Source organism: Xyrauchen texanus, chromosome 1 (assembly GCF_025860055.1).
Source record: "Xyrauchen texanus isolate HMW12.3.18 chromosome 1, RBS_HiC_50CHRs, whole genome shotgun sequence".
NCBI classification, from domain to species: domain Eukaryota; kingdom Metazoa; phylum Chordata; class Actinopteri; order Cypriniformes; family Catostomidae; genus Xyrauchen; species Xyrauchen texanus.
The window spans coordinates 54,379,401-54,405,901 of NC_068276.1; the positions used below are offsets into that span (position 1 = coordinate 54,379,401).

Here is a 26,501-nt window from a genome sequence, read left to right on the forward strand (position 1 = left end):
AAAAAACCCTTTTTCAAATGTCAAACTGATCTATTAACAAAACATGTATTCATTTTCAACATCAAAATGTTACATTTTCCCTAGTTTAAGCTATTAATTAATAACTGTCTGCATATTTCTTGTTTTGTAAAACTAAATGGGAAAAAAAAAAAAACTTTTAATGGTTTTACACAGAGTAGCTTTACAAAGTTAAGTGTGGCTTAGAAGTGATTGGTAACATGATTTCCCAGTTATTTAACCTGTAGAATCAGCAGATGGCAGTTTAGGTAAATACGTAATCAGATTTGAACTACAATTGGCCATCGGTGATGAAAATGAAGGACCAAAAGGCATAGATCTAGGAATGGAGAAATAGGCTAATACTCTACTTTCCCCTATGATATAAACATTCATATTAAAACTAATAAATAATGTCACGCCTTGCCAAAAGGGGTGCTGAAATCAGGTCATCATTCAACCAAAAACTCCCAGGCTCTGCCAATTTGTTAACATCCAAAAAAAGAAGTAATTTCGTTTTACAGGTATTACAGACACAAGACTTTAGGTCAATAAAGACGACAGGCATGCTGAAAGACCCCGTTTGTGCTTATATGGCTGTGCAGTTTGTTGTTTATTTCCCCTTTTTTTTCTGAAGACAGCAAGGACAGGACTAAAGCAGCATGGAAAAGCCCAGAGAAGTGCACACAGAAAGGTGTGTGAAAGGCAGCCAGCTGGAAGTAAGTGGAGCTCCTGAAGCGCTTGGAGAATGCAGACCGACTTTTCAACACCAGTCAGCAGCAATGTTCAGCCACGGAGAAGGAAATATCTACTTCTCTGAATGAAAGCTGTGGTTTATTCTTAGAAAATAAACATTTGTTATCAAAGGAGAAAAACCATTTATTTTTACTCTTGTGCCCAAAAGTATTGTATCATTATACATCGTGTCATGACCATTAGCTAGCCTATTATATGGTCATTACCAGTAGGCCTATATGACATTTTTTTAAATGTTACGGTCATTTGTTTTCATTGCATGTGAATAAATGGGTGTGATTGTGTGTGTATGACCAATGTGTTTATTTCTGCAAATTACTGCTTTATAATATAACTAATTTATCTTCTCTGTCTTATGTTATATTTCACTTATTTTTCTCTTTCCTGTTTTCTTGAGAGGGGATACTATAGATCGTGCATATATCATGTACATTCAAACGTTAAGCGTCAAGACACGTTGTTTGATGTCAGCATGAGTCACACCTGGCATGGCGTTTCTTAATGCACCATGTTTGAATGTACATACATTTTTCAAATAGCAACTATGGAACACTTTGATTACAAGACTAAAACTTACCTGAGGATAAATCATGTGCTGCATAGATGACTGATACATAGGAACAACATATACTATAAATGCTGTTTAGGAATTGTTTTAATTAACAGAACAATTAACAGAGTACAAATGCAGAAGAGTTTGTGCTTTCTTTCCAAACTGTACTCAAAGATTTGAAATATATGTATATACCAATCAATAATGTTCAAACATATATGAACTGGATTACATACACACAGTTGACAGATAAAGTAATAAGGGTTGGCTGATGAAATATAGATTACTACAGTGCTTTTATTGTAGTTTTCTTATTATTCGCCTACCTACCTACAAATGTGATGAAATATTTTCAGATAATGTATGGACCCCAAGTGTTTTCCAGTAACAAAACTTTACTCATGATTTTGGTTGCTTTCTTTTCAATATTGCATAAAGGGTCTTGATCTGCAATCAGTGGCGTAGCAATGGGTGGGCCGGGTCTAATTTGGGTGGGCACAGGCCCTCTCAGAATATTAGAGATTATTCTTTGACATTCTGAATGTGCCGCTTTGCTGTTGTTAAGGAAAATTTTGTAAAAAAACAAATTGGGTGAAAACTTGGCCCGTCCATTTTTGTTGAGGCCCACCCAAAAGTTATTTCCTGACCACACCCTTGTCTGCAATGCCTTTGGCAATTCCACTGTGACATTGAGCTAATTTTTTAATAGCTGGTGATATATTTCCACAGGTGAAAAAAAAAATGTATTGAACTTGGTGCAACTGGAGCATTACTCATCCATTGGTTATGGTGGTTAGTTTATGCGTTTATGAAATTAGTGATTTAAAACAAGGGCAAGAAAGAAAAGAGGCTTATTGAATAAGTGTTAACAACTGGAACTGGTTCAAGGTATTTGGACAGATACTCTTACTTGCTGTGGCTACTGTTGCCAAGGGGGCAAAAATGTCTTCCATTTCTTTACTGACCTACAGCTGCACACTAAGCCCCTCTGTTCTGATGAGTCAGACTGGCTCCTGACCCAAGTGAACAGAACCATCATGACTGTTTATGTTATTGTTAACTTACCCTTAACTTGTTGGGGGAGGTAGAAATCACTAGAGAGAGAGGCTCATAACCAGCCACAAAACAAAGCAACTTCATATTTAGCTATTTAAATGCTAATATTTGCAGTGATTAAATTAGGATGATGTAGAAGGCATCTTCTATGGACTAAAATGTGTGCAGATTAGGTTTTTGTATGGGGCTAATCTCACTTCACTATTTGTGCTATCATAAGTACTTGCAACTGTTTATCCGAAACTATATATTGTAAGACAGCATACCAATAACCAGTCTTGTCACAAGGAAAGCTGCATTTTCTGGATCTTGGTAGGCATTTGGCGCCCTCTTGTGAAAGGTTGTGTGAATGTAGGCTAATAGTCTATGTTATGCTAACTAGAGTGTTTAGTCATACCATAGATGATGGGAAAATAATAATAATAATAATAATATTTGCATTAGGCAGATTTAAATTTCATGAGTGAACAAAGTAAATGGGTGAATAAAAAAAGATACTGAAAGAGATATTGCAGCAGATATTGACTAAACTTAAGTAGAAAATTAGCAAAAATGCTACTCTTCTACCCTTGATAGCTGACCATTTGTAAACAGGCAGAAACTTGATATGGGACAAGAACATATATAGAAATACAGATGATCTCTAATTGATATTTTAGACTATAACAGCGTAAAGAAATCAGGCAATTAGTAATACACCCTCATGAGTATGACATCTTGTATCTGAATGAACCATGAACTGTGGAGAGTTGTTGGATTCTGATGTTTATGCACGCTCCACTGCCACGTCACCATCCAATAAATTAGACAATCATTTGCTAGTATCTCATTAGATAATACCTAGCATTCTATCTGCTGTTAATGTTACTCACACAGTACAATTTTTAAACTATTAGTGCATCATACACCATTTTTGATACATTAAAAAAAGCCCTTTAGATTAGGCATATGCAAAGTACAGCGAAGAACAGAAGTACGTCAAGTTAGTGTCTGTAAAACTGAGAACCTTTACACAAGTGTCTATGAATTCTCAGTAACGGTGGTTAAAGGCATGTGTGGACAGTTGGCATGGCGAGGCAGTTGGCCATTTCTTTTGGCATGTCTGCTGCTTGTTCATGTGTGTAGACATCAGGCCCAGCGTGTGTGTGTAGCAAGGGCTCTTCAGGCTGAGCTGCTCGGGTCAAAAGGTCAGGATGACAGTAACATTAGTAATACAACTTATATCTAATGAAGGGAGAAATTAGTTTTACGTATATTGAGGACTTCCATTTAAAGTCTTAAAGGAACAGTTCACCCAAAAATAAAAATTCTGTCAGCATCACCCTCATGTTGTTCTAAATGTCATGACATTTTAAATCTTTCTTACTTATGCACTTATTCAAAATTGCCATGTGAAGACCTGTTGTGTCCGGTTGGATGTCAGTGATGCCACGTGTCACATGCCACGTTGATGCCAAACGTCATTGCATATCTCATAACCGATGACACGTCAAGTTTGAATATGCGGAAAAGCAAATTAGATATTTGTGGGATTATATGTTTGTCGACCAATGGAGGATAAGGTAGTGTTCAGGAAACATGAAAAAAGTCAGTTTGCTGGCACGTGTGGCCCAGAAACTATACTCTTCCCCTTTACATTGTTGTCTTATTCCACACTCAAAAGCAATGGTATGGCATAAGAAGACTTGGAATATAGCGTTCAAGTCATATGGACTATTATTGTACTTTGTGATGAGGAGGAGGGCTAATCAGCCAAGGAGAGGGATAAATGTGGCGGAACACAGGAGAGAGAGAGCCACATGCAGCTACCATGTGTGCGTTTGTGTTCTGTGTGTCTTTTTGTTTAAGTTCTTATTAAATATTATTTTGACTGTTCAGCCGGTGCCTGCCTGCCTCCTTTCCGTAAACTTTGTTACATACTTTTTGGTCACTGTATGATTTCATCCCTTACAAAAAAATCTAGCGTTGCTGCAAATATGCCACTCATACATTTTCACATGCAAACAAGCTTTGCGGCAAACTCCTCATTGTCGCAAAAGGTTTGCTGAAGAGCTGCAAAATTCTGGCAAACATTTGCTGTGAATTGCAAGCTCATTAGCATGTGAAATAATGAGTGGCGAATTTGCTGCAAGTTTGCCAGAACTCTAGATTCTTTTTGTAAGGGATTGTTTGGAAAAGAGCAGCGTTTACATTCTGCAAAATATCTCCTTTTGTGTTCTACAGAATAAAGAAAGTCATAAAGGTTTGGAACAACATCAGGGTGAGTAAATGATGATATAATTTTCATGTTTAGGAGAGTTATCCTGTATAGGATTGACAGTTTGTTTACCTAAGCTCCAGATACTCACAAGAGGGTACAGGGAGTATCACTGATGTGAAGTTAGGCATTGGGATGTGCTCTGTCAGTATTTCTCTAGAGAGGACATGCTCTGTAGATGTAGAGAATATAAATGGCTCAGGATCTGACTCTACAGAAAGGCAGAAAAGAGAAGATCCCACTCACTGTTTTATACCATTATTGCATTTTCAACCGGTTCTTAGGGCTTAAACTCCCTTGAGGACTGATTTTGAGTCTTAAGATTGCGAGCTTCAGGTGGACTCTGGACTGAAACCCCCAATGGAATCTTAATCAGCTCCTAGTTCACAGAAGTTTATGCTGGAAAAAACCTTACTCTCCAGGACCAGCACTGCTTGCCTAAACCCAAGACTTAATTTACTGATCCTAAATCAGCAATGTGGCAACTCAAAGGTACATTTTACCACTAAAAGGTTGCGTTTTCATAGCTTAGGAAACTTAAAGGAATGTTCTGGGTTCAATACCAGTTAAGCTCAATCTACAGCATTTGTGGCATAATGTTGATTACCAATTCATTTCGACTCGTCCCTCCTTTTCATTTAAAAAAGCAAAGATCGAGGTTACAGGAAGGCACTTTCAATGAAATGTGAAGCTTATAATTTTACAAAAGCACTTTCATTAATTCTACTGTTAAAACTTGTGCATTATTTGAGCTGTAAATTTGCCATTTTACAGTCATTTTAGGGTTTGTTGACATTACATCGTCATGGTAATGAAGTAGTAAATTTGGCAATAACTTTACACAGAAAAGGCAGCCTGGTTTCGTTAATATGCGTAGCTATGTCTACGTTAATAAATTGTAACATTTAAACTTACATGCTTTTATGATTGGATAGACACTAAAAAGCAGAATATGGACATTCGAAATCATCTAAAATATAAAATTCTTACAGCTTTAAAAACGTACAATATTGACGAATCCATTATAAGCATTTGTAAATGTAACTGTTTTATATACTGTTTAAATTTTAGATTAACCCTACCCCAACCATTAAATGTCTAATCATCAGAATGAGCTTTATTGCTAAGTGTTCTTTCATACAAAAGGAATTTAGTTTGCTGATAGGAGAGTGCACACAGAGCACACAGAATATAAAACAAGGTAAGAGTATAAATAAACATACAAATAACAAACAACCACATTTTAACAATATTAAAACATGTAACAAGTATATTAATGCACAGTAGCAATAATTTTATATACAATATTTTCATTGATATATATATATTACAGCCGCTAATCTCACACCTACTTCCTAACCTATCCATAACTATTTATTAAGCATATAAAACACGTAACAGGCAAATATATAAATATGGCAAAATTCAGAACAAAGGTAGTCCAAAGGGTGATGTGCTGCACCCTATGTGCTCATGTGTTGTAGAGATTGAAATTTAAATTATGAATCGCTGTATATCTTCACCTGATGCACTCCAGAACAGCGCTGTCATACCTCATTCAAACATATACATTGCAGAAGACGGCATGTCGCAAATGGCCACAAGACACTTGAGAGCCAATGAGCATTCGACATCCCTGCTGTAAAACCGCTGGTCGCAATGTTTTTTTGAGGCGGCAATTTTTTGATTTTGAAAACGTCTCGGTTACGTATGTAACCTCGGTTCCCTGAGACGAAGGGAACGAGACATTGCGTTACTAACGCATATGGGGTGTGCCTTCACACACGACCTATTTGAACCCTCTCTACAATAACGCCAATATTCTAATATTGGCTATGGTGGTTGAGCCCCAACTGTTTTTGGCGCGAAACTGACCACTTGTTTCGGCGCGAACTGACCACTATAAAACAGGTGCACACACACCATATCCTCAGAATTTCTGACTGAGAACAAGGAGCGCATTGCTCGTGCCTCAAGAACTCTGAGTCTTGTGGTGCGGCTAGAGTTCGCAATGTCTCGTTCCCTTCGTCTCAGGGAACCGAGGTTACATACGTAACCGAGACGTTCCCTTACGACTTCAGTCCACTTGACATCGCGTTACTAACGCATATGGGGAACAGAATCCCATCACGCCGCACTACATGACATGACTTCCTAAAGAGGAAACATGGCGGCGCAGTCTTATGGGACGACGACCGACATGAGTATGCCACAGTGAGTGATCCTCATGATCGCCAGGAGGAGAGCACTCATAATGAATATATGAGCTATAGCCATATAGTATGAATTACTCCTTATGAACCCGGCCGGGAAGGGAGTTTATTTATAATGAAGTGCTTGTGACTTATGGAATTATAACAGCCTGAATGCAGGCGGTTGTGTAAATGATGCAGAGCCCGTACATAAAAAGGGGGCATAAGTAAATATCTATCTATCTATCTATCTATCTATCTATCTATCTATCTATCTATCTATCTATCTATCTATCTATCTATCTATCTATCTATCTATCTATATATGGCCAATGAATAGCAAGTGCTCTAAACAGAGAGGACTTGTGAAGAAAGAGACGTTATGTCTAGGTTGTAAAACCTTGCGAACGTGTTTTGTGAGGACCATCCTGCTGCAAAACATATGTCTTGTAAGGACACACCATTCGTCCATGCCCATGAGGAGGCCATGCCTCTAGATGAGTGTGCTTTAACACCAATTGGGCAAGTCTGACCCTGCGATTCATAAGCCAGTGTAATTGCATCGACAATCCAGTGAGAAAGTCTTTGCTTGGAGATGGACATTCCTTTTGTGCGTCCTCCATAGCATATAAAGAGCTGATCAGACAGTCTGAACTGGCAAGTACGCTCAACGTATGTATGTAGCGCCCGCACAGGGCATAACAAATGCAATGATTGTCCTCATCCGAATTAAATGGGGGAGGGAAGAATGCCTGGAGGTGAACCACTTGCGCTTAGAAGGGTGTGGTCAGAACCTTGGGTACATAGCCTTTCCTGGGTTTGACAGTGGCTCTTGAAAGGCCGGGGCCAAACTCCAGACAAGAACTGTCGACTGATAACGCATGTAGGTCACCGACCTGTTTTACTGAGGCCAGAGCCAGCAGTAGTGTGGTTTTAACGGAAAGCATGCGCAAATCAACAGAGTCCAAAGGCTCGAAAGGGGGCCCTGCGAGAGCTTTTAGGACTAAAGTTAGGTCCCAATTCGGGATTGTAGCTGGCCGAGGTGGGTTTAATCGTCTTGCTCCTTTTAGGAACTTTATGATTAAATCATGCTTGCCTATAGAGGCGCCGGCTTCATGTGCGTGATACACAGCTATAGTTGCCACATACACTTTGAGCGTTGACGGGGTGAGTCCAGCGTCTAATCGCTCTTGAAGAAATATTAGAATTTCATGTATGGGGCAGTTTACTGGGTCCTTACTACGTGAGAGACACCAGTCAGTGAAAACCTTCCATTTTAGTGCATAGAGGCGTCTTGTGGACGGTGCTCTGGCTTGTAAAATGGTGTTCATGACTGAACGCGTCAGTTCTGGCGCGTGTAGTGCGTCCCGTTCAGTGGCCACACATGCAGGTTCCACAGCTGGGGCTGGGGATGCCAGATTGTGCCGTGCGCCTGAGAGAGGAGATCCCTCCTCAGCGGTATTTCCCATGGCGAGCTGTACAGCATCTCTATCATTTCCGGAAACCATGGCTGGTTGGGCCATCTCGGCGCAACTAATAGAACCGTTTCCTTGTCCTCCCGGACTTTGCATATGACAGAGTGGATTAGGCATATCGGAGGAAACGCGTATTTGTGTTTCGCCGGCCATTTGTGTGCCATTACATCCGTTCCCAGCGGGGCTTGGGACTTCGAATACCAAAGGGGACAGTGAGTATTCTCCACTGAGGCAAATAGGTCGATTTCTGCTTTGCCGAATATTTCCCAAATCCTCAACACCGTCTGAGGATGAAGTCTCCAATCGCCCGGTATCACCCCTTGGCGTGACAGTAGGTCCGTGCCTTAATTCAGGCAGCCTGGGACATATGTCGCATGCAGGGAGAGGAGATGACGCTCGCTCCATAGGAGGAGGTGCCGTGTCAGTCTCAGCAGTGGCGGAGAATGAACTCCACCTTGGCGGTTTATATATGCCACAACTGTCATGTTGTCTGAGCGAACCAGGACATGACAGTTCGCTATTTCTGGCTGAAAAGCCTTCAAGGCTAGAATTACAGCTGATAGTTCTAGGCGGTTGATATACCACGCCCTCCTCGGACCTGTCCAGGTGCCGAAAGTCGGGCGCCCATCGCACACCGCCCCCCAACCTGTGTTGGAAGCATCTGTTGTCACCACTTTCCGCCTGATAATTTGCCCCAGCGCCACACCTCGCTGGTAAAATGCAGGAGCTGTCCATTGTACCAATGCAGGTATATAGCGGCGGGATATAGTGAGACGCATGCGCCCTTGGCGCCAAGCATGTTGTGGCACACGGCGCTTCAGCCAGCACTTAAGTGGTCTCATGTGTAAGAGACCTAATGGGATGACGGCCGATGCCGCCGCCATAAATCCCAATGCTTTCTGAAACAGCTTCAGAGGAAGTGATCTCCCCAGTTTGAACTGAGACAGACACTGTAGAATGGCCTGAACGCGCTCGCTCGTGAGGTGCGCGCGCCCGCTCTTGGAGTCGAGGCGGACTCCCAAAAAGGAGATATTTCGGCTGGGAGAGAGCGTGCGTTTCGCCCAGTTTACATTGAGGCCCAAGCTGTTTAGATGCTGAAGCAGTAAGTCTCTGTGTTGGCATAACAGAGCCTCTGATTGTGCTAGTAACAGCCAATCGTTGAGGTAGTTCAATATGCGTACGCCACTCAGTCTCAGAGGGGCGAGCACCGCATCGATGCACTTCGTAAATGTGCGAGGAGCCAGAGACAGTCCGAAGGGCAGGACTTTGAATTGATACGCTGTTCCCTTGAACACAAATCTCAAAAACATCCTGTGGTGCTGTACAATTTGGATATGGAAGTACGCATCCTTCAGATTTATCGACGCAAACCAATCGTGTGGGCGTATATGCGATAGAATTAGTTTCTGAGTAATCATTTTGAATGGGCGCTTTATAAGTGCGCGATTTAAATGTCTCAGATCCAGGACTGGCCGAAGTCCACCGTCTCTCTTTGGGACAAGAAAATAACGGCTGTAAAACCCTTTTTGTGCTTGACAATTTGGCACAATCTCTATTGCGTTTTTCATGATTAGATTGTGTATTTCGGCTCGTAACACTGGCGCGTCTTCGGACGAAACCGTGGAAGACAGAACGCCGTTGAAACGGGGTGGCCGGCGAGCAAATTGGATTGTATAGCCATGTTCGATCGTTTTTTGCACCCATTCTGAAATGCCCGTTAGGGCTCGCCATGCATCCGCGTAATGGGACAGAGGGCACTTTGGTTTGCTCACCGTATGATATAATGCGGTTGTGCATAATGTGTGTGCTTTGAAGAGGAAAAGGGCTCTTTTTTGAGAATGTATGAGCATCTCGTGCATTTGCAACGAGTGCTGTATTCTTTATTGCATTTTTTATTGCATATGACACCGAAACAACATTTTTTAAAACATTGTGAACAGCAATATTCCTCTCCCGACAAACAGCAGTGGGGAGGTGGGGATCAGTGTTCTGTATCTCCAATTGAGCCTTCTTCTTCTTTCCTCTTCAAAGCGCTGCGCCCATCAGGAGTGCTTCCGCTGCGCGGGGGAGTTCCTCCCGTCAGCGCGAGGTGGGCGCTGATACGGCTGCTTCCGTTTGGGCCAAGGCTTGCATGGCCTCACTGGTGGCTCGGCGGTGAGTTAGCAGGCATGGATCTTTTAGCCGGGTGCTGACTTGAGACAGAGCGGGGGCGAGCTGTCTGCGCTATGCTCCGTTTGGGCATGAAGTGCCTTATGGATTGTGACTGCTGCTGAGTCGTGACGTAGCGCTCAGCAAACGTACTCACCGCATCGCCAAAGAGGCCGGCTGGAGACACTGGGGCAGCCAATAGAGATGTCTTCTCTCTGTCACTCATCTCCATGAGTGTCAGCCATACATGCCTTTCCAGAACTACCAGGTTACCCATGGACTTCCCGATGGCTTGCGCCGTGACTTTCGTGGCACGCAGCGCCAAGTCTGTAGCGGCCCGAAGCTCTTTAAAAGTCTCCGCATCAAAGCCTTGCTCGTCCATTTGTCTAAGGAGCTTCGCTTGGAATACCTGAAGCACTGCCATTGCATGGAGTGCTGATCCAGCTTGTCCTGCCGCTGAGTAGGCTTTCCCCGCCAGTGTGGACGTCTGCCTACACGGCTTAGAAGGATGAATGGGGCGTGATTTCCATGCCCTGCTACTCGTTGGACAGAGATGTGCTGCTACCGCCTCCTCCACTGGGGGTAGTTGAGCATAGCCGTTCTTTTCACCGTGGTCCACGTTCGAGAGAACGTAGTCACTGCGCGTGTGCACTGAGAGGGGCACGCGCCAGGACTTAGATAGTTCGCTGTGCACCTCAGGGAAGAACGGGGCAGTTCTGCGGGGCGCGGCCGCTTGACGGCGTCCGGACTGCAAGAACCACTCATCAAGGCGAGACTGTCCAGGTACCTCTGGGGGAGACCACTTGAGATTGAGTTCTTCGACCGCCCTTGCAAGGACGCGAAGCATCTCCCTGTCAGTGGTGCGCACACGATCCTCGCCCTCGCTGGGGGGAGGGGCGGTAGCATCATCCATTGACCAGTCGCCTGATGCAGCGAGAGACATGACATCGTCATTATCATCCTTATCATCCCCAGCGTCAGATCTACCAAACGAGACGAGGCTGCACGCTCCTTCAGAGGGCGCACATAGCGTATGGGGAAATATGCGCTTCGTGGAGATTGAGGGGCTCGTGGGGCGTGTGCCGGCACGAAATCCACCTCAAGTTCATCCTGCTCGACCTCGCGGCCCCGCCGTGCCCCATCGTGTGAACCCTCGGGAATCACAGAAGAGGCTGGTGGGAGGGCGCGAGAGGCTGAATCGTTCCTCAGAACGAGGGCGATTCGTGAACGAATCGACTTGAGACTCATGTCCTCACAGTGAGGACAGTCTGTCTCCATGAGAGCCGCCTCTGCATGGGCGCGGCCCAGACAGAAAACACAGCTCTCATGCTTGTCTGATGGCGGGATGTGTCTCTCGCACAAGGAACACTTACGGAACGACATCTTGAAAAAGACGTGAACAAGTAAGTGGCTCTTCTAGATATATAAATCTAAATATAGATTTATATTTATATAACTTATATCATTTATATTTATAATACAAGTATTTGCTTAAAAGGATACTCTACACCTGCCGTTGCGCTGCGGAGAATCAGGATGCTGAGGTCCGTTCACCAGCGAAGCGTCAAGCGGCGAGGCGGACTGATGTTCGCCGGAGCACTGCAGGGGAGCGGAGAGTCTTCTCTGCTGTGAAGATTCCGTCCGCTGACTGGTGTGAATTGACGGCGAAGGTAGAGGGCTTCGAGACAAGAGGTAATCGCTGTCTTGAAGGAAGAAATTCTGAGGATATGGTGTGTGTGCACCTGTTTTATAGTGGTCAGTTCGCGCCGAAACGAGTGGTCAGTTTCGTGCCAAAAACAGTTGGGGCTCAAACACCATAGCCAATATTAGAATATTGGCGTTATTGTAGAGAGGGTTCAAATAGGTCGTGTGTAGGGGCACTCCCCATATGCGTTAGTAACGCAATGTCAAGTGGACTGAAGTCGTAAGGGAACTAAACCAATCAACACGGGTTGACGGTTACAGTGGGCACGACGTAGGGGTGTTCAAGTTTGAGTTTTTCGGAGTTGACTCCGATTCCCGACTCCAGCCACTGGAGTTAATGGAATCGACATTTCAATCAGGAAAGTTTCAAAATTCTTGGCTGTGACCAGGGATGGCCATTAGTGGGCAGTGCCTTCCCAAGTGATTTTCTTTATCTGCTGGCCAGTTTCTCCTACCCGAATCCAAACACTAACTTTAGTGGGACTGGAGAAGCTTACTTTTGACAAGATGGCTTCCATGTCGATGGAAAAACAAATCGCACATATTTTCTTGCTAGATTCACTTCAATAACTATTAATAGGCATATAAATGGAGACATGATAAAATAAAAAAAAATTCATTTGGACCGTTTTATTTATGGAAAATACTGTATTGTACGTGACATCGCCTTTTAAGGAACGTGTGGTGAAAATGTTAAAACAGCAGCTTTTAAAACTCAACAGTCTTGTCCACAACAGATGAAATAGCTGTGGGTTTAATTAAGATATATTGATATAGTTATTGCTTTGATAAAATATCACTAGATTACCTGTAAGTTAATAGTGTTTCCTATTCCATATGTTCTGGCGATGGCCCTGTCAACTGCAGTCTTTAATCGCACACTAAATGTAGTTTTTATTTTCTCTTAAGAGTTTAAAAAATGTGTGACATGAAGACATAAATTCCTGCTATTATAACAGCGCACTTTTAGTACTGTTCATATTAGAACATTAGCAGTCAACTGTGCATCACTAGCGCGACGGTGCTGCGGCAGATATCGGATGGAAACGGGGATCGCTGAATAAAAGGCTTGAATCTGGTTTTAAGATTTGGATGATAGCTAACAAATGTATGGATTAATTTTATTATTGTTTTATGGTGCTTTTTGTGGTTTATTTTGTTTGTATTTATTTTATTTTTGTTTTTGTGTCTCATGGCAAACATAAATCTAATGAAATGCTTACTAAACGATTGAAATGTTTTAAATTAAATTTTTTTTTTTTTATCCCGTTTTCTCCCCAATTTGGCATGCCCAGTTCCCACTACTTGGTAGTGTCTATGTGTGTCAGTGCAAACGTTAGAGAATATATGTTTGCTTGAACCAAACTTTACATAAGAATACATACGAATTCTCATAAGATCACGTTCCAGCAAAGTAATTTTTTAACACAGAAATAATTTTTACATGTCTAATGGCTATACTTTTGAAAAAGTGAGTATTATAACATTCAAAAATTGGCCCCAATTCACTTCCATTGTGAGTGTCCCACTGGATCCAAGATTTTTGCTTTTTATAAAGAAAAGTAGGGATGAGTCAAAATTAATTTTTGTGATACTCAACATTATGCTGCAAATGCTGTCGATTGAGCTTTACTTATATTGAACATGGAACATTCCTTTAAAGTTCTCAATTATGTTTCACTGAAGTATCAACTTTGTCAGAGGTTTATCCAGAAATTTCCTAGAAGAAATAAAAATGTAAACAAATGAAACAACTGTTGACGTAAGCGTTTAGAGCTATAAAATGAATGTGAACAAAGTCCATTTCTTTGCAAGTCAGTCCACTCGGCCATCTTTGGAACGCTCCCGGGCAAGCTGGGCTGGGCAGCTATTTTCAATGTAAACAAGTGGCATAAAAGTACAGCTCCTATCTACTTGAATGGGGAAAGACCAAAATCTCCAAAACGGTTGGTCAAGATTACGATCAAATAACATATGGGATCATAAAGTGCTTCTTTAGCTCAGATCTTATTTTTCTGGCTGGTTCAGCTAATGCATGTGCACATTTTATGTTGACTGACAGGTGATGTCTGTATCTAAAAGGTGATGGGCTCTTTTACCTGAAAGGTGGGACTTCCTTTTCTACATCCGTTGGACATTCCAATTTCTCCCATTCATTTTAACAGCAGTGGTCTGTCTCTGCTAAACTGTCTATGATGTAAATAGCCTAGCTTGGATCCACTATGCTATTCACATCTTTGTTTTAGCTCTAAATTCTTACAATATGTCAACAATTGAATGAAAAATACTTGAGTTCATATTGAAATCTGACTTTTGGTTGCAGACTTCCCAGGTGGAAAATCTGAGTAGCAGGCCACTTAATCAAATGTCTAAATGTGCTCTCTATTTAATCTATTCACTGTCTATGAGAAACAGTTAAAGATTAAAGATCTCATTTGTTATTTTTCCTTTCTATGGTACCTGAGACCTGCAGTGATTCAGATCCTCTGGCTGCCTCCTCTCCCAGTAGCATCTCCATCAAAAGGCTGTCCACGCTGGCCTTGCCCAGAAGACGCATTAGCTGCAGCTGCTCCACCATTTGCCAGGCAACACTCTGAAGTGTGGTCAGAAGCAACAGTAGCTCCCCAAATCGTCCTCGCTGCTCGCTAGTGGCCTCATCCAACAACACCTGGGCTTGGAATCGCAATAGACGCACTGCCTGGGCACACTGTAGTCCAGGGCAGTCTAAAACAGACAGGGCTCAGTGACATAACTATGCAATTCAAAACAATACTTGGTGAAGATGCTCTCTGAGGTCACATTCGCCATTTCGTAGATGTAATGGATGATTACTTCTGTAGTTTACTTCTGAAATGTAATCTTGTAGTGATTAAAAATTACATTAATAAAATTGTAATCAGTAACATGATCTATAATATGTTAAACTTTTTGGGTAATGCAATATGATTACTTTTGGATTACTTATTGCATGTTTTTGTATTTTTTTTATTTTATCCCCTTTTCTCCCAATTTGGAATGCCCAATTCCAACTACTTAGTAGGTCCTCATGGTGGCACGGTTACTCACCTCAATCTGGGTGGCAGAGGACAAGTCTCAGCTGCCTCCGCTTCTGAGACAGTCAATCCGCGCATCTTATCACGTGGCTCGCTGTGCATGACACCGCAGAGACTCACAGCATGTGGAGGCTCATGCTACTCTCTGCGATCCACGCACAACTTACCACGTGCCCCATTGAGAAAGAGAACCCCAATCACGACAATGAGGAGGTTACCCCATGTTACTCATCCCTCCCTCGCAACAGGGCCAATTTGGTTGCTTAGGAGACCTGTCTGGAGACACGCAACAGGCCCTGGATTCGAACTCGCGACTCCAGGGGTGGTAGTCAGCGCCAATACAATGTAGTGATGTAAATCGTCTAACTTTATTTTTGCTGCACCACAATACAAAAAAAAAACTTAACCATGTCACCGAGCCTGGATCGGCACAGAACGACATGGTTCAGCAATGATAACCGTTCGGCCCGATGGTGGAAAAGAACCTTTTGTATATGATGTGCTTGATTGTCTGTGAGTGAATATATATTTGTATAAGCAACAATCTCAGACTAACTATTACACTCTTTTGACAGATGGCTGCTCTTGCTGACCAACCTGGCTCTAGTTTTATAATCAGACCTTCAGGCCAACAGACAGTAAATCCAGAACTCAACATTCCAAGTTAGCAATGTCTCAGATATTAATAGATCCACATAGAACATCACAAAACCAAAGACAGTACAACAAAGTTGTGCCAGGAACAAGTGCAAAAGCACCTGGCACAGACAATGGATTTGAAAGCAAACCACCAAGACTGGGTCTTAGCCCTCAGCAATGATCCCTGACTAACCTGGGGAAAAGAAGACAATGGTTTTGAGACAGACAAATTCTGTTTCTGTGATGTTGAGCTCTTGCAGAGGTCTCACTAGCTCCTCCAAGATACGAGCTGCTACCTTGGACATCTCCTGCTCGGTCCCTCTCACAGGAATGATGAAGTCATTTCCTGTGAACAGACAGTATAATGAATTATATGGCTCACATTATAGAGTCAGAGGCTAGTTGTCACATGGGGAAGTTGTTTCTAAGTAATGATAACCTTCAGAGTCAAAAGTTCAAAGGTGCAAATGTGTGTTTTCTATAGCAGAGGTTTTATATAGTGGTTTCAAACACCTAGTTAAAAAAGCTCTTAAATTAGAATAATCCCTCCCCAGTAAAGTTTTTATTTCATCATATTTTTTGTAATTGCTCTCACAGAGAACATACTGTAAGCAAACCAAGCTGGCATACATTCAGGCAAGGATCAATTACAGTATATATGCTTTTTTACATTTAGTAGATAAGCTTATAATAGGATGTTTAATGCAGGTTAATATGTAAAGAGAGGTGTAGATTTTGTTTTGGTGACGGGGAATGTGTTTTTCCCAATGTGCACATGAAACATGTGCCACTGGTTTAATGCCACTATTTTGGCAAGTTTAAGGTATGTGACTGTGCAGAAACAGTTTATTTTTAGAAATATTCACTGGAGTAAAAAGTGTGACAATTAGCCCCGGTCTCTCATGTATATTTATTACATTTCAATTGACCAATGTTCTAAAAATACTTAAAGTAATAAATAACTTTGGGTAATGCAACCTCTGGTATTAGCCTGTGCATCAGGGCTTCCTCAGCTCAGTCTTGTTTTCTTCTAGGTTTTTTACTCATCTACACTCACCTAAAGGATTATTAGGAACACCATACTAATACTGTGTTTGACCCCCTTTCACCTTCAGAACTGCCTTAATTCTACGTGGCATTGATTCAACAAGGTGCTGAAAGCATTCTTTAGAAATGTTGGCCCATATTGATAGGATAGCATCTTGCAGTTGATGGAGATTTGTGGGATGCACATCCAGGGCACGAAGCTCCCGTTCCACCACATCCCAACGATGCTCTATTGGGTTGAGATCTGGTGACCGTGGGGGCCATTTTAGTACAGTGAACTCATTGTCATGTTCAAGAAACCAATTTGAAATGATTTGAGCTTTGTGACATGGTGCATTATCCTGCTGGAAGTAGCCATCAGAGGATGGGTACATGGTGGCCATAAAGGGATGGACATGGTCAGAAACAATGCTCAGGTAGGCCGTGGCATTTAAACGATGCCCAATTGGCACTAAGGGGCCTAAAGTGTGCCAAGAAAACATCCGCCACACCATTACACCACCACCAGCCTGCACAGTGGTAACAAGGCATGATGGATCCATGTTCTCATTCTGTTTATGCCAAATTCTGACTCTACCCTCTGAATGTCTCAACAGAAATCGAGACTTATCAGACCAGGCAACATTTTTCCAGTCTTCAACTGTCCAATTTTGGTGAGCTCTTGCAAATTTTAGCCTCTTTTTCCTATTTGTAGTGGAGATGAGTGGTACCCGGTGGGGTCTTCTTCTGTTGTAGCCCATCCGCCTCAAGGTTGTGCGTGTTGTGGCTTCACAAATGCTTTGCTGCATACCTCGGTTGCAAGGAGTGGTTATTTCAGGCAAAGTTGCTCTTCTATCAGCTTGAATCAGTCGGCCCATTCTCCTCTGACCTCTAGCATCAACAAGGCATTTTCGCCCACAGGACTGCCGCATACTGGATGTTTTTCCCTTTTCACACCATTCTTTGTAAACCCTAGAAATGGTTGTGCGTGAAAATCCCAGTAACTGAGCAGATTGTGAAATACTCAGACCGGCCCGTCTGGCACCAACAGCCATGCCACGCTCAAAATTGCTTAAATCACCTTTCTTTCCCATTCTGACATTCAGTTTGGAGTTCAGGAGATTGTCTTGACCAGGACCACACCCATTGAAGCAACTGCCATGTAAATGGTTGATTAGATAATTGCATTAATGAGAAATTGAACAGGTGTTCTTAATAATCCTTTAGGTGAGTGTATATAACATGGGAGTTTTTCTTGCCAATTTGTTTGTTTGTTTGTAAGGTGTAATTTTTCTGGTTTTTTTCTGTTTTCTGTAAAGCTACTTTAAAACAATAAGTGTAAAAAGCACTATCCAAATTAAATTGAATTGAACTAAACATTGAGGCAGCCATATTTACAAGAGAACCCAATCAAGCCACTCTCTTCTTACCCAACAGGATGACATCATTGTAGGGCAGTGAACGACGCGCCACCCCTAAGATGAGGTGTTCTGCAGAGTGAGCTCTCAACAGCACAACCTTCACATAGACACAAACACACACCACACACAGACAGAATTACGCTCAGACTAGCTCCTGGCATAAACAACTGAAAGCACATGATTGAACGAACACAACCAGGTATAAGCATACTCTGTCATCCACGGAAAGCTCACGGAATTCAGGGATGCGCTTTGCCCATTCCACTAAGAGGAGGAGTTGCTGTTTCATGGATTCACACACATCACCCACACTGGCTATCTTCTTTGTGTTGATGTTCCTCTTGGGATTCAGGAAGAGGTGCTGTAGAAAGCAGTGTGACTGTGTGTTATATAATCGAAAGTTGGTAGGACAATTTCGATGGCAAAATGTCCAAAGATGGTACTATACTTATTTAAATATGCTATGCTTATGTGAGAGGAAAGAATACAGCAAGATATTTTCAAAATGATTTCAGCAGAAAGCTTACCTGATGATTGCTGGCCTCTGCCTGCAGCAACACATCGATGGTGAGCGTTCCCACCCCTTGACCCTCTCTACGACAGCTGATACGGTCACGCTCATTCTGAACAGCTAAGAGATACGAGGAGAGATCAGTTTTTCTGTTCTTTGTTACTGAAGACAAAACAATAGCTACCAGTGGTTTAAGCAGATACTTTGCTTAACACTTTGAGAGCAAATAAAAAAATTAATGTTGGGTTGGACAGAGCCTTATTACAAATTTCAGCCATATGTTTATTCTATCTTTTACAAAGAGATACAGACATTCATGAGTAATGGGATAAGGCCAATAAATCAATTAGTTTATATGTAAGATTTCAAGTGCAGTATCATAAACTAAAATGAAATGGACTTCTCTCATATTTTACCCTGCTTCCTCATGCCGGCTCTGAAGCACTTTCGAAGTCTGCAGTAGCGACATTGGTTTCTTTTGTCTTTGTCCACTACACACTGCCTGCTGAACCTACACACACACACACACACACACACACACACACACACACACATGCACACACAAGACAGAAATACATATAATTCTCACATTTGCAGAGACAGAGGAGAAGTCCAATGAAACACTTTTCATGTCACACTCATACAGGCTCAGATGAAAGTGGTCACAGATTTTTGTAGGAAACAGACATCTGTGTTCATGTATAGATGGAGTCTTACCAAGACAATGTGCGTGGCAGCCAGCTCCTGTTGAACTGTGAAATAACTTTTCCATTGAATAAACTGAGCTGTGAACTTGTAATGTTCTGTCTCACCTAGTTGGCAATTACAGTTTTCTGCCTGGTCACAACCAATGTCTCTGAGAATCTACACTTGCTTTTGATATATTCTTATTGATAAGTATCAGACACATAATAGCTACAGGAATTTAATGAGCCAAAGAAGGGATCTGTCAGAAGACCTAAAAGACTCTTTAATATTTGTTATGCTGTATGCAGACTAATGAAGACTAACTCAATTCTAACTCATTCCCCTGCTTTGTATACCTGTAATTCATAAAGGCAACACCAGCATGTTTTGTTTTTATTTGATTTGATTTGATCCCCCGTTATTTGTAAGTGTGCCATGCACATCTAGAGGACAGTTATCAATATGATTGTGTCTTCTCACCTGCATGTGTAGGCATGGTTCTTGCGTACACTCCTTCTAAAGAAACCCTTGCAGCCATCACAGCTAGATGCACCGTAATGTTTCCCTGTTGCCCTGTCTGCACAGATAGCACAGAGGTTTACGCTGCTCTGCTGCAGCAAAGGCACTGGTTCTGATGCAGGCACGGGGTGAGGTATTAGTGTTTCTTAGAAAAAAGTAGACAAAACATATTTTGAAGTCTAGCATCTGTTTGACAACATACTGCTATAAAAGGCACTCATAAACTTAAAACTGACCTTTTATATAACTATCTTCTATATTAAGTCTTTTGATATGTAAAACATACTTTTAACTTATGTTAAAATATTTAAATCAATAAGTATATTATTCATTATTTTAAATTCCTTTAAAGAGCCCAATGAATGTCTGTTAGCTTTGATGCTATTTGCTAGTGTTCACCTAAACACTAACAAAATACATTTTAAGCAGTTATACATATTTAAAATGTACAGTCTCTTCCAGCAAAAGAGACCAAAAACATTGATGACTCACACTGCACTCAATCATTTGGTCCAATCAAATGCTTTCAAGAGTAGCAATAGCAAATAAATAGCAAATCATCATGTCCCAACCAAACTTCCTGTTTCAATTAGAACGTTTGTCCCCATAATTTTTGGGAAATAATAATTATATACATTTTTAAGAATTGTACTTTCCATGTGGAAAAAATTGCAACTGGCAACGTAAAACGACAATTTTAAGATCAGGCAGAAGCCTCAAAAACGGTTTTATCGGCCGCGCGAAAGAGGGAAGTGGCAATCCTAATGCCAAATCATATTGGGCCTGTTGAATATTAATAAGATGATGCCACGGCACGTAATTAATATTCATGAGCAAAGTTTACACGTTTTATAATAGCGTATCCCTCACCTTTACCGAACGTTTTTACGCACAGGTCTGCTTTTGAGTGTTAATTTTTTTTTGACAGTCAAACAGTTAGTATAGTTATAGTGTGTCGGTGTTATGTCTACAGTCTGTGTGAAGTTGACATTTGAATGGGCCGCTGGGCCGGTCCAGTGTGTTGACGCTGTGAAACGGTAAACACGACCACAGTAATAACATATTATCAGTAATGATTACCTAGAGAGGTTAATGAACACGCTGGCTTTCATTCCAGAGTAAATGAACCATGTAAACGTGACCACTACTTAATCAGAAATGTTTATCTTTAGAGTGTACTGACTAATCTTGGTGTCCTGTATTTATTTCTCGACGTTAAGGATGGCGACTCCACGGCAATGGAGGAAATAGATCCACTCACCAACTGCGCTTCAGAATGTCGCTAGTATTACTTTGAGAATTAATAATCTCAATATAATTAAACAGGTCAGCGAAGAGACTTTTACACCCATTTCCCACGTCATTTCTCAGTGTTAGCTAAATTTTAAATCAATTTCCTCGTATATTGCATTTGGGAATTTGATTGCCAGCGGTTTGTATCCTCAGCGGTCACGTCCATTCTTGACTTAGTTAGGCAATACACTCAGTGCTGCATTCCCTCTTAGAGAGGTTGTAATAAATTATAACATACAGATCGCCTTTGGGTTCAAAGTGCAGTGATATTAACAGTCAACAATGCTTTTGTCCACCCACGTGTGTATGCATTGGAAGATGGATCCTGTATATCTGATTCAGCAACCAGCAGAGCTTCTAATGATTATAGAAAATTAGATTATAATGGAAAGCAGGAACAGGTTGAAGTGGTGTGAGCACTGGTGTTTAAAAGTCCTCTTATGGGGAGATATAGACTGTAAGCTGCAGCATCTCATGCCAGAAAGTACTGTAGGAACTAGGGATGCAGCGATATGAACATTTTGGACCGAAACCAATATTTTGCCACTGACCTTGCTTTGTCATCAGATCACAGGTTAACTTTGGAATTATGCTTTAAAAATGTACAAAGGGGTACAAAAGCTTTGTGTGTGTGTGTATGTATGTGTGTTCTAATGACAGTAATTCCTGATCTTGTTTTGCAAGCTATGGTAGTGTGCAGGATGTTTTTCTTTTTGCCTTGATAATATGTTTTTTCTTACGCACCCACCTATAACTTTTCAGGTGTGTGAGAGGATTTGAATAACTGCTCTAATGATAAGTTATTTCAATTGACCAACAGATTGGATCTGTTTAACACATGACAGGCCAACTTTTCCAAGAGAGACACAATAAATTATAAGTAGAAGTTAAAATGATGATTATACAAAAAACAAAACAAAAAAAAAACTAATGATTAAAAGATGATTGATATGAAAAAAATGATATTTTTGTACTTCTAAAACAATTTTGCACTTCTGTTTTTGCAGTTCAACTCATATTGTACTAGTGTTGTCACGGTACCAAAATTGAAGTAGTCTGTACCAATACCAGTGAAATTTCACCCTACTCGATACCATTTTGGTACCAAAGCAAAAACAGGTTACTAAAGAACACTCTTTTATTAACAAAGTCTACAAAACATTAGCAGCAGAACTAAGAACAAAAATATGCCATTGAGCAACACTTTCATTTAAATATATTATTTTTTAATTATAACAAAACTGAACAATGTATGCTTAAAGTATTTTTGAACACTTATATAAGATTTGCTTCAACTTTTGCAACTTTTAATTTAAGTTTTTACCAAGTACTAAAAAAAGCCTAAATAAACAAGCATACAATAGAATTAATAAAAATAAAATTCCAAACTAATGTGCAAAGTGCTCCCTTATTAATAAAGCTGCATACTGCCAATTTTCTTCATGATAAGAAATGCATAGTGACATATATTATGATTAAATAAGTTCGAGCTGCATTGAGCGTCCGCGCTCGAGGGATGAGCGACCGAGGCAGTTTCAATCTGTCCCCCTTAGATCGGGACATTCGCGCAACTCATTGAAGAGGCACCGACCACACAGAGAAATGCCAGTTTCTGAGTTTATAGTTATTAACATGACCTGCTTCTGTATTATTTGAACTTTAATAAAGCAATATTACTGCATTAAAGATGTTACGCCTGGATGTTTCCTTTAAAAAGCTCCGCCTCCGCTTATTCCACAATGGTAGCCTACATGCCTCTGAATGTACTTTTTTTTTTTTTTTTTTTATCATTCCCTAATACTTTGGGATCTACATAAAATAAACTGTGAAAGTTTAGTGTGCATCTGGACTGATCTGTGTAATTCTTCCTCCATCAGGTGTGAATTGCTGTTCTCACACGATATCGTAACAGTTTTCCTCCATCAGGTGTGAACTGCTGTTCTCACGCAATATCGTTACAGTTTAATGTGATTTCATGTTACGTTAATTGAGTTAAAATGGCTATTCGACAATGAACATTTTAGTCGATAATGTCGACTTTTCATTTTGACAAGATTCAGTTGAGACTCAATCTTTTGCTTCTTGTGAGCGTTCGAAAGTTCCCGCCTCTGCGTGGGTACCGGGTAGACCCGGTACTCAGTACCCCGGTACCTTCAGAAATTCTGGTATCGTAAATAATTTTTTGTTTGAGTACCGACTTGGTACTGGGGTACCGGTATTTTTGACAACACTATATTGTACATGTATGTACTGATTTAGTATAGAAAATAACAAATTCATACATGTAACATGTTAGACAGTTCCAAGGAAATGACAACCACATCATAGAAAAATAAAAAAGTTTTAACCAATGGAACTAAACCCCCTTGGGATTATAGAGGTATAATCGATAATGCTGTCCAGATCGCTAGAGGGCGCTGCTTGCTTACAGAGCGCTGACTGAAGCACTGAATACAGACCTTATTCACGCTAGCGGCATCTTTGATTTTTAATGGGAATGACAACAAGGCTTTGAGGAATAGACTTCCAGTCTTTTCGATGACACGAGTGGTATAAAGCTGTATAAACCTCTTAGATCACATCGGATTTTCCACAGCTTGTGTTGTCTGCCATTCTTTGTATACTGAATGTTCTTGGACAGATATTTAATCAACGTTTTTTCAGCGGAACAATCCAAAATACTGCGTACAGACAATTGAAGAGATGACGCGTCTATCCCTCACAGCCTCGTTGTCATTCCCGTTAAAAATCAAAGATGGCGCTAGCATGATTAAGGTCTATAACTGTGTTTCATTTCGAAGGCTGTTGCAAGGTAGGACGTGTCCGTTGTTGGCAGCGGAGTACTGAGAATTCTCAGATTCGAATTAGCTTTGTTCAACGAGACAGCCTTCGAAGGCCAAACGGAAAAGCTCTGAATGAGAGTTATGAGAGTTATCACGATGTAGAGAGAAAAGAAAATGGATTTTGCAGCTTTACTTAATAATTTATTCTAATTATATATTATTATAATTTTATATATTATTTATTTGACACCCATCTACTAAGGTACTTCAACTTGGGAATTAACATTACTTGCATTTGAACATCATATTTTTGGGTAACTCAATGTTTCCTTTGAAGTAAAGAATTGTGGGTTGTGAGTGCCAAAGAAGAATACACCTCTTGCATCCTCCGAATTCCTGTGAAAGGATGTCGCTTTCGAAAGCTACATTTAGAACGTGCTACTTGTGTTTATGAAACGAGACAGCCTCCTTGAAGTATGGTGTCGATAAATGTGACCTCCGAAACATGCAGCCTTCAAAACGGTACACAGCCTATATTTTAAAACGCATTATTTTAAGGTTTAGTAATCATGCAAGGCCATATTGCAATTTTTTCAACCAATTATGCAGCATTAATGAATATCATACCGATGCTACAGAAGTCAGAGTCTGTTGGATTCATGTAGCCTATAGATAGTTTAACATAAATTTCATGAGTTTTTCTTAAAAAAAAAAAGAAAAAAAAAAGGCAATTGTCAGGGACAATTCCACAATATTTTCAGCGTTTGGACATTAATGTTATTACCAACTGCTGGTGGAACTGCAAATGTGGAAACTATGTTTAGACTTTATGCTAAAAACAGACCTGCTTTCGAAACGTCTTCACGCAATGACACATTAATCAGGAAAAAAACGAATTGCCCTTTGTGCCACTTCATTAACATACAACACACCCAAAGTTTGCGCAAACACTCCCACTCATGCTCACTTGCACTTTGCACTAGCACGAAATTTGCAATGAATTACTTCACTCTGGAAAATTGGAAAAAATGTGTGCACTGTTGTTGCGCGTAAATGGAGCCCTTGCTCTTCTTGGCTTGCTTCTCAGTTCTCCATGTTCATTAGCAGCAGATGCAAATACAGACTGCTGTCAGACATTAAAACATTTATCTGTGTTTTTATGATTTAAATCATTCATGCATGTAGTGTGTATGCAGTTCATATGCAATATCAATCATATTCAGCCACGAAGTTGACTTTTTAGTCCTTCTCTTAATCCGTTAGGTAGGAAAGGTTCTTCAGCGTAATATTATGTTAACTGTGCAATGTTTTAGTAGATCAGAGGTCACATGTACCTGTTTGTTCAGGGAGCACACGTAGACTGTCAAACTCTAGCATGGTGTATGTAGGGTCCAGTGTGACTCCATATTCGGCTACACTCAGGTCAAGTGAAATCCTGGAGGTCTTCATGGTCTGGTGATGTCTTCCCAGGTGAGGATTTGGATTTGGCCTAATTATATTCTGTAGGCCTAAATGAGAAACACTGCCACTCCTGTTTAACTTACTGACCCTTTCAGTCCCATCGAGGTGGTAAACAATTCAGCTTTGGCATATCGGTCTGCTCTTGGCTCAGTTACTCTTCCTTTCCCTTACAATGGACATAAAATTTTGAAATTTCACCACCAATGACCTAGATGTCTTTTTCTAGAGATCCTCTGTGCTATAAGTTGCAAATTGCCCACTCCCAGGGACTGAAGCAGGACTCCTGGATTTGCTAAAGATACTTAATGTCCAAGTCTCATCTGAGCTAGAGTAAGAGAGAGGTTGAGATTTTTTCAAATGTCTGCGTGTTTGCTATTCTCTTATCAGTGTAGAGGGGATCATAAAGGGGTGGGCTCTGAAGCAGGTAAACATGACTCATTCTTCAGTGGCAAACAACATCAAGCTCATATTTATTTGATAAATAACAGCATATGTTCCAGTTTGTCCTTTGGTTTACATTTAGCCTTTATCCTACTTTTATTTTGTGCCCACTTTTAGAGGTGCATCACCAAATGGAATTTTTTGAAATAATAGTATTTGTTTTCACACAGGTCACAGGGGATGGATTACTGATTACTGACTGGGCCAATGGGGCCAGTGCTCAGGTGCCCTTGACAACACCCCCCATGCCCCCCCTCAACAACATTTGGCCAATAAAATGGCCTTTGCAAGTCACAATCCATCCCTGGTCACACCATCAGACCTGGCATTGTTGCTATGTTGCACTGTCTCCGAAAGCCAGGATTCTCATGGTTACGGAAAACATGGAAATTCCAGGGAAACTTTTTTAAATGGCAGTTTCCAGGCCATGAAAATTCCTCTAAATTTCTATGCTGCTTGCTTGCAAACCAACTTGAATTATCATTTGAGGGTCTTATTGGAGTAATTTGTACACTAATCCTTTAAATAT

At 41.0% G+C, this 26,501-nt stretch overlaps 1 protein-coding gene across 2 annotated transcripts; it reads right to left on the reverse strand.

Moving 5' to 3' along the window:
- Positions 1-1,396: 1,396 nt before the first annotated feature.
- On the reverse strand, positions 1,397-25,877 carry LOC127634640 (hepatocyte nuclear factor 4-beta-like). 2 transcript variants are annotated; one of them, XM_052114305.1, is made up of 10 exons: positions 25,405-25,877; positions 19,956-20,139; positions 19,205-19,299; positions 18,805-18,908; positions 18,489-18,638; positions 18,287-18,374; positions 16,024-16,176; positions 14,599-14,862; positions 4,711-4,830; positions 1,397-3,533 (listed from the first exon to the last, which is right to left on the reverse strand). In XM_052114305.1, the coding sequence occupies exons 1-10, from the start codon at positions 25,517-25,519 to the stop codon at positions 3,406-3,408; spliced, it is 1,401 nt and encodes a 466-aa protein (XP_051970265.1). In that variant the 5' UTR covers positions 25,520-25,877; the 3' UTR covers positions 1,397-3,405. The 2 variants fall into 2 exon arrangements, with proteins under 2 accessions (XP_051970265.1, XP_051970342.1); XM_052114382.1 differs by having other exon boundaries at positions 3,398-3,533; positions 4,692-4,830.
- Positions 25,878-26,501: the final 624 nt, after the last annotated feature.

Coding starts and splice junctions, on each gene's coding strand:
- LOC127634640 (XM_052114305.1), bottom strand. CDS start 25,519: ATGAAGACCTCCAGGATTTCACTTGACCTGAGTGTAGCCGAATATGGA. Junction 18,909..19,204: donor AGCCGGCATGAGGAAGCAGG/GTAAAATATGAG, acceptor CGTATCTCTTAG/CTGTTCAGAATGAGCGTGAC. Junction 18,375..18,488: donor AGCTTTCCGTGGATGACAGA/GTATGCTTATAC, acceptor GTCTATGTGAAG/GTTGTGCTGTTGAGAGCTCA.